Genomic DNA, 14,575 nt, shown 5'->3' with positions numbered 1-14,575 from the left:
AGGGGGGGTGGGGGGGGGAGGGGTTGGCATAGCAAAAAGAAGCCACAATTGATCAACTGAATGGGCCACAGTGAATAAAAAGAAAACAACTTTTTGAAGCGCATTATGTTTGATCACAGGAAATTGATGCAGCCCTCAAGAGGCTTGTTCCTCTCGCCGATGTTTTTTTTTTTTCCCTCACTCACTCTCCTATTTTTTTTTTTTTTTAATCCATTCGGATTTCTCGTGGAGCCATCAAAAGACAAGAAGAATCACTCCGCGACTCCCTCCCGTGGGGCCTCCGCACAATAACCCCCTGTTGTTGCTTTGTGCCTCTCTTTCATTTTAAAGACATCGCCTCTTTTTTCACCCCCCTTTTCCCTTTCTGAGGTTTTTCAAAGATCTTTAACTTCACGATTGGAGTGGAGACAATGAAAGGGTCTGCCAGTGTCACTCTTTATCACGTTTGTCAGACGCTTGCGTTCCGTTCTGTCCCCCCCACCTCCTCCTCTCTCGTGTGCCGTTTGGCATTAACCTCTCATTTGCTCAGATGGGACTGTGTCAATGCGGTGCTTTTGTTGGGGGGCTCCAGGGCTTCAGGAGTGAGGCTTGTTTATGATTTTGTGAATGCATGCGTCCCCCCCACCCACCCCAAAACGTAGTCCGTCGGTTATTTTTCACCTTTATTGTGAAATATTTGAGAGTAAAATAATTTTCAACTTGAGCCTTAAATGAATGGTTGAATGAGGGGCAGCCAATCAGAGCAGCGGTCATTTACATGAGTCTGTCTTAAAGGCCCAGTAACAAAAACAGCCTGTTTAATTCTGAGGGATAAACATAGTTTGGAAAATGGTCACGTAGGAATTAATTAGCTTTTGATACACACTGTTAGAAATAAAGGTACAGTGGAGGTACATTTTTCATTCATCAAGGCACAAACAGTGTAAATGTTCCCTCAAGGTTCACAAGTGGTTTTAAGGTCCAACTCTGAACCTTAAAAATGTTTTTCCAGGTGAAAAGTTCGTATTTGTACCTTTTCATGACTGAATGTTTTAAACCAGAACAGTAGAATAAAAGCCTGGAGGCGAGGCGAGGCGAGGCAGGGTGTGTGGAGTCAGTACAGTGGATTATGGTTCAGTTATGTTCCCTGACTGAAGGTGCTGAGATGGAGCCTTGAGGTTCCCCCCTCCAATGACAATACTGGTCTTGTCCCAGTGGCAGTTTTAGTGGATTGGAAATTTTAATGTAACATTAAAATATGACGCTTGAACTAGGTGTATTATAGGATATACAGTACTGTACAAAAGTCAGAGACCATGTTAATTTGTCATATATTTCTATGGGAATATTCTTCAGGAGATCAGATATAAGATCTACTTGCGTAAGGAGGAGGAAAGTCAATATAGGTGAAACTGGAGTTTTGAAAAAAATTGAGGAAAAGATTTTTTGTCTGAGACGTGGTAGACCACCACCACTGCCCCCATCAGATAAACAGCACTGAAAGCTTTGATCTCTGAGAGAGAGGAGAAGATCAAGCTGCTTCAGATCTGAAAACATCCACAGGTGTTTCTGTCCATCCTTCCACTGTGAGAAGACCACTCAGCGCTGTGGGTCTGAAAGGACGTGGAGCTGATCAAGAAGAACCTCGCTGAGAAAAGGAGACACACAGAAGAACATTAGCACTAGAAAACTGAAATTGAAGGCTGAACTTCTGAGATGTGGAAAAATACATCTGCAGATTTCTTAAAAAAAAAAAAGTCCCCTGAAAAGAATGGAAGCTGTAATAAATTCATATCTGAAAAAAAAAACCATATAATAAAATTGAGTTGTTGAGCCTTCTTTGTAAAATTCTGTTTAAATATGTTTTCAGAATAATTAAATATCTTAATGGCCAGTTTGGCTGGAAGTTCAAAACGAAGCGGTGTCTTTTGCACAGTACTGTAAGTAAGCCACGCAGTGTGTTAATTGCTGCTGTGTGTTAATAAGCACTGCATGGCTAAAGCAGAGAGAGAGGGAGGGAGAGAGGGAGGGAGAGAGGGAGGGAGGGAGGGAGGGAGGGAGAGTTCTTTATCAGACGAGTTCAGCTCTGCTCCAGGGCTCGTGTGAGTGACCCGGCCACCGCGGTGCAGCGAGACCTTTTTTGTTTGCCTTCAATCGGGAGCAGTAAACACAGCGGCGCATCCTGTGTTTGGGAAGAGGGTGCGGTACACAGCTTGGCAGCAGCGAGGGTGTGCTTTAATGCCCACACACACACTTTCACTCTAACACAATGCTGACTCTGATAACACACACACACACACACACACACACACACTGCAAACTGAGAGGCTTCTGAACGTCCTAGCAGGTGTTTGAGCTGTCAGAGTTCAAAGACAATGTCAAGAAAGACGTTTTGGCTGGGCAGAAAGGGGAATTCCACAATTTTTTCTAAATGTCTGCATAATTACATCATTGCGATGTCAGCAAAGTCATTCAGAGGTGTTTAATGTGAAATGGTTTATCGTAGAGAAACTCGATCTTTACAGTGGTGGTGATAGGAACCAGGAGTCATATTACAGAAACTTCCTATCCGTCTTAAGATCTGACCGGTCAAGATAAGATTTTTTTACAAGTTTGTATTACAGAAGCAAATCTTACTTTGATGTAGGAATCTTATCTTACAGCATCTTATCTTAAGAAAACGTACTCAACCAAAGTCGACAATCAACTGTCATCTCGACCGTATATCGACCACACACAAACGCACAGTTGAAACGTAAACATACAGTCAAAGTAAACAAACAGGTTAGCCAGGATGTTAGCTACTGTTATTGATGTAAAAATGACAAACAAAACTGAAGCTAAAGAATTTTGTGTCAGTGTTTCGTGCTGTTTATCAGAGTCGCCGCTCCGCAGTTTCAGTCTCCATTTCCCAAACACTTTAGCCAAGCACGCTAACGTTATTCCTCCTAATAAACTGACATATGCGTTCAGCTCTGTCTCCTCATTATTCACCATAATCACTATAGTATTTTATCGTCAACATGAACATAAGAGCGGATGGTGGACATCCGCTGTCTGTAGTGTTTGGAATTCTAAAACTGTGTTAAAAAAAAAGTTAGACCACAGTTGTTAGTGTACATAAATGTTGCATCATTATGTCAGTTACAGTGAAATGTGATGCCTCTCACTGCACAAAACAATAGAAACAGACAGTTAAAATAGAAGTTAAGATGCCTCTGGGTTAGTCTTAAAGTTAGTACAGTATTTAGGAGATGTTAGGATGTTAATACTGTTTTCTTATCTAGAATTAATGGATGAGATTATAAGCTTTTGTTCTGTAATACCTTCTGTCCTAAATTCAGTCCTAACTAAATTTGTCACTGTGACAAATCAGACCAGATAAGATTTCAGACAGAGTTACTGTAATACGGCCCCAGGAGTCATGGTGTCTACAACACAAACACAGCCAAATGCCTAGGAAAGGTTTTTGGGTAGTATTTTGCCTGGCAGCCTGCATGTACCTCTGAATGAACTTACATTTTAGGCCAGGATACCTGAACGTGTCTTAAAACAACGTGTAGGACATCAGGCAGTGAATTCATAACCATCTCATGTAGGAACTTTCTTTGAGGAGCTTTTAGAGGGACGTCTGGTTCCCATCACCACCACTGTGAACAATTCTGACTCGAAAATGGAGGATTTCACATCAAACCACTCTGAATGACTTTGTTTACATCCTAACAATTTGCTTTTGTAGAAATTTGGAAAATCGCTGGAATTCCCCTTTAAGCAGCCTCCTCTCTTATCTCCACAGCATCGTCCATTTGTTTTGATTCAGCACAGATTGGGGATATTAGGTCATTTCCTCCTGTTTGTTGCTCTGACCAGCGCAGCATTTTACTCTCCATCACCCTCCCTCCTGCTCTCTTTCACTACCTTCTCCCTTTTCCTCTGTTTTCCTCTCTTCCTCCCTTTCTCCCATTCCTCCTTTCTCCCCTCCCTTCCTACTGTGCTGTCCCTTTTTCACCACTTTCTTTTTCCTCTCTTTCCATTACTTTGAATCTGTTTCATTAGGTAAATGAAATATTACTGTACACAGACTGTAGTGAGTTATTACATTATGATCCCATTAAACTGCCCTGCTCATCTTCAAATCCTTGACGTCACAGGAGATTTTGTTTATTGCTGTCAAAGTTAAATTATTAACACAGCTAATATTTTTAAGGTCTTAACACATTTGACTCCTCGAATCGTGTACTAGTTTCAGGGTGCATTCCCGGCAGCAGTGCTGTATGCTTCCATGATTGTAACCTTCTTGTTCAAATACAGTTTTTACAAATACATCTTCAACAGACCATGCTGGACAGTGCTCACGGGAGAACTATGGACAAATCAACAAGCAGCTAAAGCTTTGAGAATCCACAAGCTTTATGAATGAGAGTGAGAGGCTACAATCCCGGAGAGGTTTAACCACTGACTATATATATATATATATGATCTGTATCTTATATATATATATATATATATATATATATATATATATATATACACACTCATTGGCTGGAACATGCAGACACTGTTGCTCTCACTGGACATTGGTAATGCAAATCAGAAATGATGATTTTCATGTTTAGGTTCTGCGTTCACATGATAATGTTACTAAACTACTGAACACAAAAGACATTCTGATGGGGCTTATTTTGTCCATTCATATAGCTGTAATAAAACATACTGCTTTTTAACTGAGAAAGAAACTGTCTTTAGGGTGAAACCTTTAGCAAATAAGACAAATGTGATTAACAGCAATTAACTACCCAAAATCATGCAATTAATCATACCTAATCATGTTAGTCGTTTGACAACACTGATTATTTTTATGCTATTTTTTTCACTTTGATACTTTTTTCAAAACTAGTCATAGGATCTTTCCTTTACCTCATAGCTGCTCTGCAGATAAGATCGCAAACTGCTCTGCTGTGTAGTAGCTGTGGAATATTTACATTTGAATCGTCTCTTTTGAAAACATCCATCATCTGAGTTTTTCAGCATCAAACAAAAATGGACTTTTTACAGAACGCTTGTTTTGTTAACTTTTTAAGTGAAAATAAGTAAAGGGATCCTATACAGAGGACAAATGTCTGCACATTGTAATACAAAATTACTGCTTGTTTACTGAATTTAACATTAATTCATTTTTTTAATTAAAGCATGTTATTTGACCAGAGGTGTACATGTGAATGTAACATTAATTAATGCGTTATAGTTGCTCTGAGAGGCTAACCTAGGGCAGTAATACCACGTATTAGACTAGTGACTCTGGCTCAACCACATATTGTGTACAGTTTCTTTGATAATGCCCTGATCCCACTTCCTCAGACCCCTGTTCGCTCCTTTGATAGGACGAGAGATAAGCTGTTTGTTCCACAGGCTCCGTGCTTTGATATTGCGGATGATAAAGACTTGCTTTCAGTCACACGTTGTTTGCTGAATTATGAATGGCCGTAATTAAAATCCTGCGGCTCTTATTATGAATGATTAACTATGTTGTTTCATTGTTTGTCACAACTCGGAGTTAATTAAGAGCGGAAGGGCTGTACCTGCCGCGCGTCTGTGTGTTTGTTTGTGTGTGTGTGTGTGTGTGTGTGTGTGTGTAAGTATGATTTGTGGTGTGTTTTTCTCACTGCTCCCCTTTTCTCTGTAGGTGTCGGCTCAGCAGTTGGTCTTTCAGCAGCAGCTCCTCCAGGTTCAGCAGCTGCAGCAGCAGCACCTGCTCAGCCTGCAGAGACAAGGCTTGCTGTCCATCCAGCCCAACCAGAACCTGCCTCTGCACTCTCTCACTCAGGGTAAACAGCACTCCCACACATGCTCACTCACACCCTGCAGTTCTTCTGAAATCAATGGTATTAATAGAGCGTTTGTCCCCGTTTGCTGCAATAATAGCCTTTAGTCTGGATGCTGAAAACACTGCTGTGAGGTTTTGATTGCTTTCACTCAAAAAACGCATTAGTGAGGACAGGTACTGATGTTGGATGATCAGTTCTGGGTCACTCCAGCTCCTACGCCAAGGGTCTTGGGTGGAGCTTCACCACTCCAGAGAATGAAGCTCCACTGCTCTTTGTACCCCTCTGGCATTATTCATGGCAACCAAACTTTTTCATGAAGGCACAGATGCTTTCACGTATACACACAGTCTCACTCCCACACTTATTAAGCTACACGCTTATTCTGCCTGTCAAAAGTTCTAAAGTTTGGGGACATCCAGCAAATGTTTTTCATACAAATAAGCAAGTTGTCTTTAAATTAACCTATTAAAACAGGTTTATTTTGAACAAAACAATCCTACACAAACATATTTGTGCCCATAATTGTGGTGGTGCTACCTTGTGTACAACAACCCCACACACAATCTCCATGTGCTGTTTAACTTCTTAGATCCCAGGCATTGTAACGTACTGTAAAGTATTGTGTGGCAGTTATGTTTTCATTACTTATCAGGAAGGAAGTCCAGTATGTACTTTGTATACTATGAAGTACTTTATAAAGTACTTGATAGTACTTTATATATATATATAATTGTTTATGTATTAAAACCCATTTTTGGAGCAAAAACCTTCAATATGTGCTTTTAACAATAGTTTAGAAAAGACGTGCTCTTCTGTGGACGAGCTCTTCAGACCAAGGAAGACACTTGAAGCTGAACCCTGAACCTCAATATACCTAAAGCATAAGCACAGAGCTGCTTTATGTAAACGTGTAAATTTCAATTTCAGGAAAAGAACGTGTCTCAGCCTTTGACTGGAAGTGTCCATTCACAGTCATTTACACATGTATGTTCACACCAAATGAGTAATTTTATTATCATCACTTGTTTCTTCCTCTATAAACTGTGTGTCAATTCCTGCACCCACTGTAAAACTTCCAGTACTGAGCAAGAGTCTTCTGTCATCCGGGAAAACGACACGTTAAGCTGTTGATCAGGGCAGTAAGTGTTTATCTGGGTGAAAAAGCACAACATTAGAAAAAGTACAAATAACACCTCACTGTGATGTGATACGTGGCAGTGTGTTAACTTGGCTAGTTCCAGATCTTTTCTCTTAAAACTACAGTATTTACAGTTACTATCCACTGCCTGGTTTATCTAATCAGTTCATTAAACTAACTCAGGTGCAGCTGATAGACCCAACAGATCCAGGCGACGGCTGAAGTGCCGCGAGAAGTCAGGATCCAAACCCGCGTCTCCTCTAACTGGATTTTTCTAATCAACATAGTAAAAACTTTTTTAAAACCAAAAAATATTCTTTTATCATATTTTTGTTCATTTCCATTTCGTTATTCGGTGTTTTTACTGGCCAAAACATACTTACTGCCCTGGTAAACAGTTTTAAACTGTTTTCACGATCGCCTCAGAATTTGTACAACACTGCACAATCGTATGCAAAAGTTTGGGCGCCCCCAGTCAAATTCTACTTTTTGTTGATTTTCTAAGTGTAAATAAGTCACACATCCTCAACAGAGAGCACTTTCTGTTCAAAAGTTATGGAACAGTTTATATTTTATGTTTTTAACTTAACTTAAAGCAAATAAGCAGAAATTGTACACGAAAATTGCCATGTTTGTGTTTTCCGCGTAGATTGTGTCTTAACTTATGTTGTTAACTTAGAAAATCAACAAAACGTCATTCAGAGGCATTCAGACTTTATATCTTGCCTCAAACTTTATATTGTCGCTAATATTGACCAGGTTAGGTTACACCACCTTCACTGTTTTATCCTCCTCTCTCATCCCTCCATCCTTCTCCTCGTCACTGCTTATCCTCTGTTGGCCAGGTGCCAAGCCGAAAGCACACTAGATGTGTTGTTTCGCAGCTTCTCTGGAGCGAATCCTGGCCGAGCCCTTTTTTTCACAAGCTCACGCTGAGTCAATACTTGTTTCGCCAGGAAGTTTATTTCTTTACACACCTCCTGTAATATTTTCTCAAGGAGCAGCAACGTTGTAACAAAAGCTCTTTCATACGAGGTCGCTTTTTTTTTTTTTTTAAACATATTTTTCTCTCCATCGCTGACTGTTCTCTCTCCGGCTAAGACAAACAAGCTCATAATAAGATAAGGCGAGAAAGGGAGGAGGAGGTGGGGTTGGTTAGGTAATGTGCAAACACAAACAGTGTTTGTGTAGTCTTGTTATTGTTTGTTCAAGGCATGAAAAAATAAAAGGAAAGAAAAATGAGCCACTCCGAGTACCCGATGCCGCGGGGCCAGGTGTGGCCATGTAAACCCGGGACAGTAACGCAGCCTATGTGTCTTGGGTGGCACTGCGGTTTGTTCTGGCACTGCCTGACATTTCGAATATGACGCTTAATACGGCTCATTAAAAAATTCCCAGATGACCTGCTGACTAATTTTTATATTGATTGATTTATGTGGAGTCACACGCAAACACACGCAAGCAGTGTGAGGGCAATGAGACGGAGGAGATACAGTTCATATGGACTTACGCCAGTCAGAAATATTGGCCTTCTCCCAAATATTGCTATTTAGGCCACGCCCTCTCGTCACAACACAACTGATTGGCTGTAATGCATTACAGCGTTGACTAATGCATTAATTAAGGACAGACATTCCACTAATTGACTTGTAATGAGAATCAACTCTATTCTAACTGTAAATTTCACTAATGTCCTAAATGAAAAATACTTGTTTAAATTTGTTTTTTTTTTTGGGGGGGGGGGGTGTTGAGAAGGAGTGGGGGGGTGCATACATAAATTCCTACATAGGCATCAATCTGAATATTGTTATTTATCCTAGTTGGGACCACAATCCATCTGTCATCCTAATTAGTGTGTTTTTTATTAAAAGTTAGGTCTTTTAGGCTGAAAAAAGTGGATATTTAAATATTTTATCCACTCTTTTCCATCAATAACTCAAAAACAGCGCATCCAACATGAAAGAAAGCCTCGTCAATCTGTTATACAGTGAACACAGCAGCTGATTTTACTGCTGTAAATGCACAAGGCGTAACCCGTCTGGCAGCAGATTTTAAGGTGTGATGCTGTTTCTGACTTTGTCAGTTTTTCTTAGAATGTTTGTCCTTGTTAAAGCTATGAAACATCGTGAGGCATAAGCCTTCAGATAAAATGGCTTTAAGAAAATCAGGTGTGTCCAAACTTTTAACTGGTAGCTTATATTTTCATATCAGCATGGCTCAGAGGTCAGATGACTGTTTGTGATGTACATTGTCAAATGAAATCTAGATCATATGTAGCAGCCCGGCTTTAGCAGTGATTTAAAGCTGGTGGGTTGACCGAGCTGGACAGATTTCGCAGTGAGACAGCGCCCTTGAATCTCATTAGTTGTAAAGTGTGTGTACGGCAGCAGTTAAAACACTCGTCTGTGTGTGTGTGTGTGTGTGTGTGTGTGTGTGTGTGTGTGTCTGTCCTGGCGTATTTGCCACATTTTCTGCTCCACTGTTTAAAGTTATTGATGACCTTTTTCTTTCACACTCCACCGAACTTTTTCGTGCTTCAGTGGACCGGCTTTACCGAGGCCAAGATCTCATCTTCAGTATTCAGCAAAAAATAGTTGCCATTGCTATGAGAGTGATGACTTAATGCTGCCCGTGTATGTGTTTGTATGCTTGTATGCTTACTGATGCAGCTAGAAACCTAAAAAAAGAGACTTACTGTTTTAATGATGACACTGTAACATATTTTAAGCAAATTTTTAAGGTCACATTAATGATAGAATTAATTTTAAATTCAGTTGTTTCTGTTTTGCGTCCTACATTAATTCAATATTCTTTCACACAAGCAAAATAAATTGGGGGGTAAAAAAAAAAAACACAATGAAAAGAAACACTAGAAACAATCACTAAACACAGAGCGCGTTTGAACTTCTGGAGGAAGTCGGGACACATTTGCTCTCCCTGGCGGATCAGTATTTTGACATGTATGTTCAAAGGTCTGGAGAGGGTCTAAAAGAGCCTGTGATGAATTATTACAGTGTGTTGGAAGAGATAAAAATATGTATATGATCAAGAGAAAGTGGGGAGCATTTGATCTTCACAGCAGCGATAAGAAAGAGGAAAGAGAGGGAGAAGGAAATGATATCTGACCCGTTTCTCTCAGTCAGACACCTGCGTTAGCCCTGCTCTCCCAGGTATTCCTGCCAGCGGTATGTGTGCGCACATGTCTCTTTCCGTGATCATGTGTTTATGTCATCCCCCCCGTCCTCGTCTTCCACTCTATTAGCCATTAGCCGCCGCTCGCCGCACCCTGCCTGCACGTATGGGCCAAAGCCAGTTCTCATCCTCCGCCTCCCATCAGTTAAGTTGTCCAGGAGAGGGTCGCGGGACGCGACAAGACAAATTTGCCGTTAATACGAAGGCAGCGAACGCGGCCAGCCAGCGGAGCGCGGCCCACGTGGGACCCTAGGCATTGATTGATCGGCCAGCGGCGTGGCACTGCTTTAATAGCTCCTGTAGCATTGGAGAGGAACATATTTTAGGCCTAAGGGCTGCATATCAAAGACCCGGCGATCAGAGCACCATAAACGGTGAGCGGGGGGGCCGTGAAGGTCCTCGCCTGATGGAACAATAAACTAATAGTTGTGTCACTTTGGGCCCCCGGTGGTGCGGCCATAGCGATGTTGGGGGGGGGGACGCGGCCCAGTCGGGGCCATCGGGCTATTTTTTTTCCAACAGCACGTGATGACGGTTGGCGACTGATGCGGTTATGATCCTTAAATCAACTTTCTGCTCGCTTGAACATGGCCACCAGGGTACCAGAGGTACAAGGACAGGAAAGGTTGAAGAAGGAGGAAAGTGGGCCCCGCTACCTGCCGCGGTAAAAATCGAGTTGCGCTGCCGGTGATCAATCAAGTGTCCTGCCCAAATACATTTTTTAAAAGGAGGGTGCCTGTATCTTTGGCCTGTAATGAGCGGAACGGGGAAGAGGGGGCCGCTCTGAAAAATGGCGAATCTCCATGGATGCGGTAATCCGGGCTGAAAAGACAAATTTAGGGGGCTGGTTGGGGATATAAGGGTTTCCATTAAATACAGGACGTCTGTTGAATATGTTACTGAATAAAGTTAACGCTCTGGGTTTTATCCGATTGGTCCAACAGCACATTACACAAATGGAGCACGGGATGGAATTACCGTTGGGCCTGTCTGTCATGTGACTGCGAAAGGTGTCTAGCTTTACTCGACAGGGGGTAGAGGATTAATGCACACGTGGAACTACAGATGGAGTCGGGTGAGAGAAAGTTACAGGGGGTACAGACAGTTGGGAAAAGGAGGAAGGGAGGCAGAGGTACCAAGAAGAGAGGGGCAGTCAGAAGTGGTGTTGGGGTCGCCTGGACTCGTGGGCAGGCCCGGTCAAGCACGTCAGCTAAAAATACACGTCGTCGCTGCGTTTCATGTGGGGCGGGGGGAAATGATCGTTCCCCCTTTTTGTCCAACACCCAGGACACTCACTACAGCTGTGACCTTCCTTTATGGAAGCTCGCTGCCAAATCCTGCCGTTCTAAACCACGGCAAAGATGGCAAAGCAAGACCTTTCGTCTGTTTCTTTAATCAATCAGATAATCAGATGATTTTTTGTACTTAGAGCTTTTGTGTTATATGAGCACCGCTGCATCACTGTTGTATTCCCACAATGGAAGCTTTACCGGAGAAGGAAAAAACGGAGGGAAACTTTAATGAACATTAATGTAATATAATAAATGTGTGATGATTTTTTACACAGTATACCTGGCAACTGGCATTTCCAAATGGTATAACAGCTAAATCAGTGATGCTCAGTGATATCAGAATCATATCAGCAGGTATTTGCTTAAAAAAATTCAGTCTCGGACAGATTTTTAGATTTGAGGATATATCAGATATTATATATACAGAACGTATATCGCTGCTGTCAGAACAATTTTTTTTTTCATTTTTCAGGCTCTGACATAGTTTGAAAATGCCTGTTGTCCTTTACATTGTGTGAAAATTTCATGACAAACGGACCAAAAGAAATGACACAGAATGACTTGGGAAAAAGTCACATTCCATTGACTTACATTAAAAAATAAAGTATGTTTTTTCATTCTCCTGTTACCATTTTGGAGGTACGAGGTTTTGGTCCGACAGCAGCGACATGCAACACTGGGTGTTTGCATTTTGTTCATTTCACTGCATGTGAAACCCTATAAAACAAAATTTATATATCGTCGTAATACAAATCCAGGCATGTGGAACCGATTTCAGCATCTCCTTAATGTTTATGTGTCATCAGTATCACTGTCAGGAGATGTGTATGTGAAAAATATCAGATATTTGTTTTGGCCCACAATTCACATATTCCATATCCAAAAAAATAAAAAAACAGCAAAAACTGAGATACAGGGTTTTGTTCCGGCAGTAAGTGCGGCAGCGCACCATGCTATTACTTTTGTTGTTGAAAAACAAAACAGTAGAAGCTGTCTTGCTCCTAATTAAGTGATTAAGTGATACTTTTTTGATCCCACAAAAGGGGAAATTCCACCTCCGCATTTAACCCATCCGTGAAGTGAAACACCACATACACACTAGTGAGCACACACACACTAGGGGGCAGTGAGCACACTTGCCCGGAGCGGTGGGCAGCCCAATCCACAGCGCCCTGGGAGCAGTTGGGGGTTAGGTGTCTTGCTCAAGGACACCTCAGTCATGGGCTGTCGGCTCTGGGGATCGAACCGGTGACCTTCCGGTCACAGGGCCAGATCCCTGACCTCCAGCCCACGACTGCCCCAATGCCGTGTATTGCAGTCTGTCCGAGTGGTTGCTTAGAGCGGTGAACAATACCGCGGCAATAAAAGTCCACGTGCTGGTTTTTCTTTTGAAAATCAGCTTTTTGGCTGATCTTTGTAGCTCTACTCTTGTCACGTCTCTGGGAGGATTTTGAGGAATTTGGATAAACAATTCCACAACAACGCGTCATTCGGCGGGACTAAAAAGGCTGGAAAAGGACGCGTCCGGCCTCCGCAACAATGCTCCTTGGAACATGGAAAGGTTATTGATTCGTCCTGCAATAATTTCCGGCGGCTCTTTGATATGCAAACGATCTGGAGTGAATTTACAGCGGCCCTATCAGACTCATTTCACAGTTCTTAGTGTCGCTCGCTCTCGCACTCTCTCCAGAGCTTTCCTCGCCTCATTAGCCCACTGTTCTCCATTACCGGCATAATTAAAATCTTTAGTAGCTTATCAAATTAAAAATATTTTCTGCTGATCGCATTGAGATCTTCACCTCGCCTGTTATTTTGCCACAACAGGAATAAATTAAGACTAAGCATTTCTGTTGCGAATGTATTACAGTCGAATGCTTGAAAGGGACCACTTCTGGTATCTAGAGAGAGAGTGATTAAAGGGGGGCGGGGGGGCAGAGGAAATAATAATTCAGAGAATAATTCAGATAAGCAGGGTGCAAATCATCTTCCATTTGCTGTTGCTCGTTTTGAAAATCGATTTAATTAATTGCCATGTGAAATGACTGGTCCGTCCCCCAGCTCCCCTCTTGGTTAATTTTACATGCCATCCGAAGGCCAATCAGCACAGCCGAAACAGTTTTACATGGGCCTGAACTCCTAACTGGAGTTACTGGAGATTCTTCTCCGAATCGTTAGTAAGTGATGAGTGTCAACTGTCATCAGCATCTCAGTTCATTCTTACCTATTTACCTTAAAGCAAAGGCTGCACTACCATTCAGAAGGTTTGAATTAATTATGAAATAAGTTTTTATTTGATTTAATTACAAAATAATGTAGAATTGAAATATTTCACACTGCACAGCTGCACCATGTAAGATATTTTATTCAATATTTCAAGTTTATTTCGGGAAGAAGTTATTATAAAACATACTGTAATTACAGGTGTATGCAGACGTTTGGGCACCCCTGGTCACATGACATGTATTGTTGACTTTCCAAGTGAAAATAATTCTCAACAGAGCACATTTTCATGCATAATCACTGTTAATCTGCTGATGTCAACAGAAAAAAATCAAACATACAGTGCGGCTTGTGCAAAAGTTATGGCACATTTCAGATTTTGTTTCTTTTTTTGCCAATTTGTTAAACCCAGCAAATAAATCTAAAATGAACTTAAATTAGCAGGAAATGCCGCATTGGCCAAGCTTGTAGAGGAGCTTGCTTTTGACTAAAGCCATTGGAAGGTGTTCAAACGTTTGCATACAACTGCATCTGTTTATAGTAATTATCTTACTTTCTTTAAAGTTATCTACCTCAGATTTAATCACCACTTTTCAAATAACTGGGTGTTAATGTTATTATAACGTTGATGTTTTCTCATTTTAGAATCATTTATAGCTCTGTTCAGCATTCTGGACTAGTCGGAAATTATAGAACTGATCTGAAAGCGGAGCAGCATCGTACTACACTCTCAGAAATAAAGGTGCTAAACAGTTCCCCTCTTCTCACTGGTGTGGGACCCTCACGGCTCCATCTCAGTGCCTTCAGTCAGGGAACATAACTGAACCATAATCCACTGAGATGATCTGTTCTAAGCTGGACTGACTCCACACACCCGCCTCGCCTCGCCTCCAGGCTTTTACTCTACTGCTCTGTTTTAAAACATTCGG

General features: G+C 41.6%; 1 protein-coding gene across 6 annotated transcripts in view; it reads left to right on the top strand.

The window, feature by feature from the left end:
* Nucleotides 1-14,575, top strand: part of foxp1b (forkhead box P1b) — a 310,010-nt gene that overhangs the window by 256,015 nt on the left and 39,420 nt on the right. For all 6 annotated transcript variants that reach the window (XM_037534963.1, XM_037534964.1, XM_037534962.1 and 3 more), the window contains one exon: nt 5,663-5,804. In XM_037534963.1, coding sequence (XP_037390860.1) covers nt 5,663-5,804 — 142 coding nt within the window. The remainder of the gene's footprint in view (nt 1-5,662; nt 5,805-14,575) is intronic.

Source organism: Pygocentrus nattereri, chromosome 26, assembly GCF_015220715.1.
Source record: "Pygocentrus nattereri isolate fPygNat1 chromosome 26, fPygNat1.pri, whole genome shotgun sequence".
Lineage (NCBI taxonomy): Eukaryota > Metazoa > Chordata > Actinopteri > Characiformes > Serrasalmidae > Pygocentrus > Pygocentrus nattereri.
This window is presented reverse-complemented; position numbering and strand designations above follow the sequence as displayed.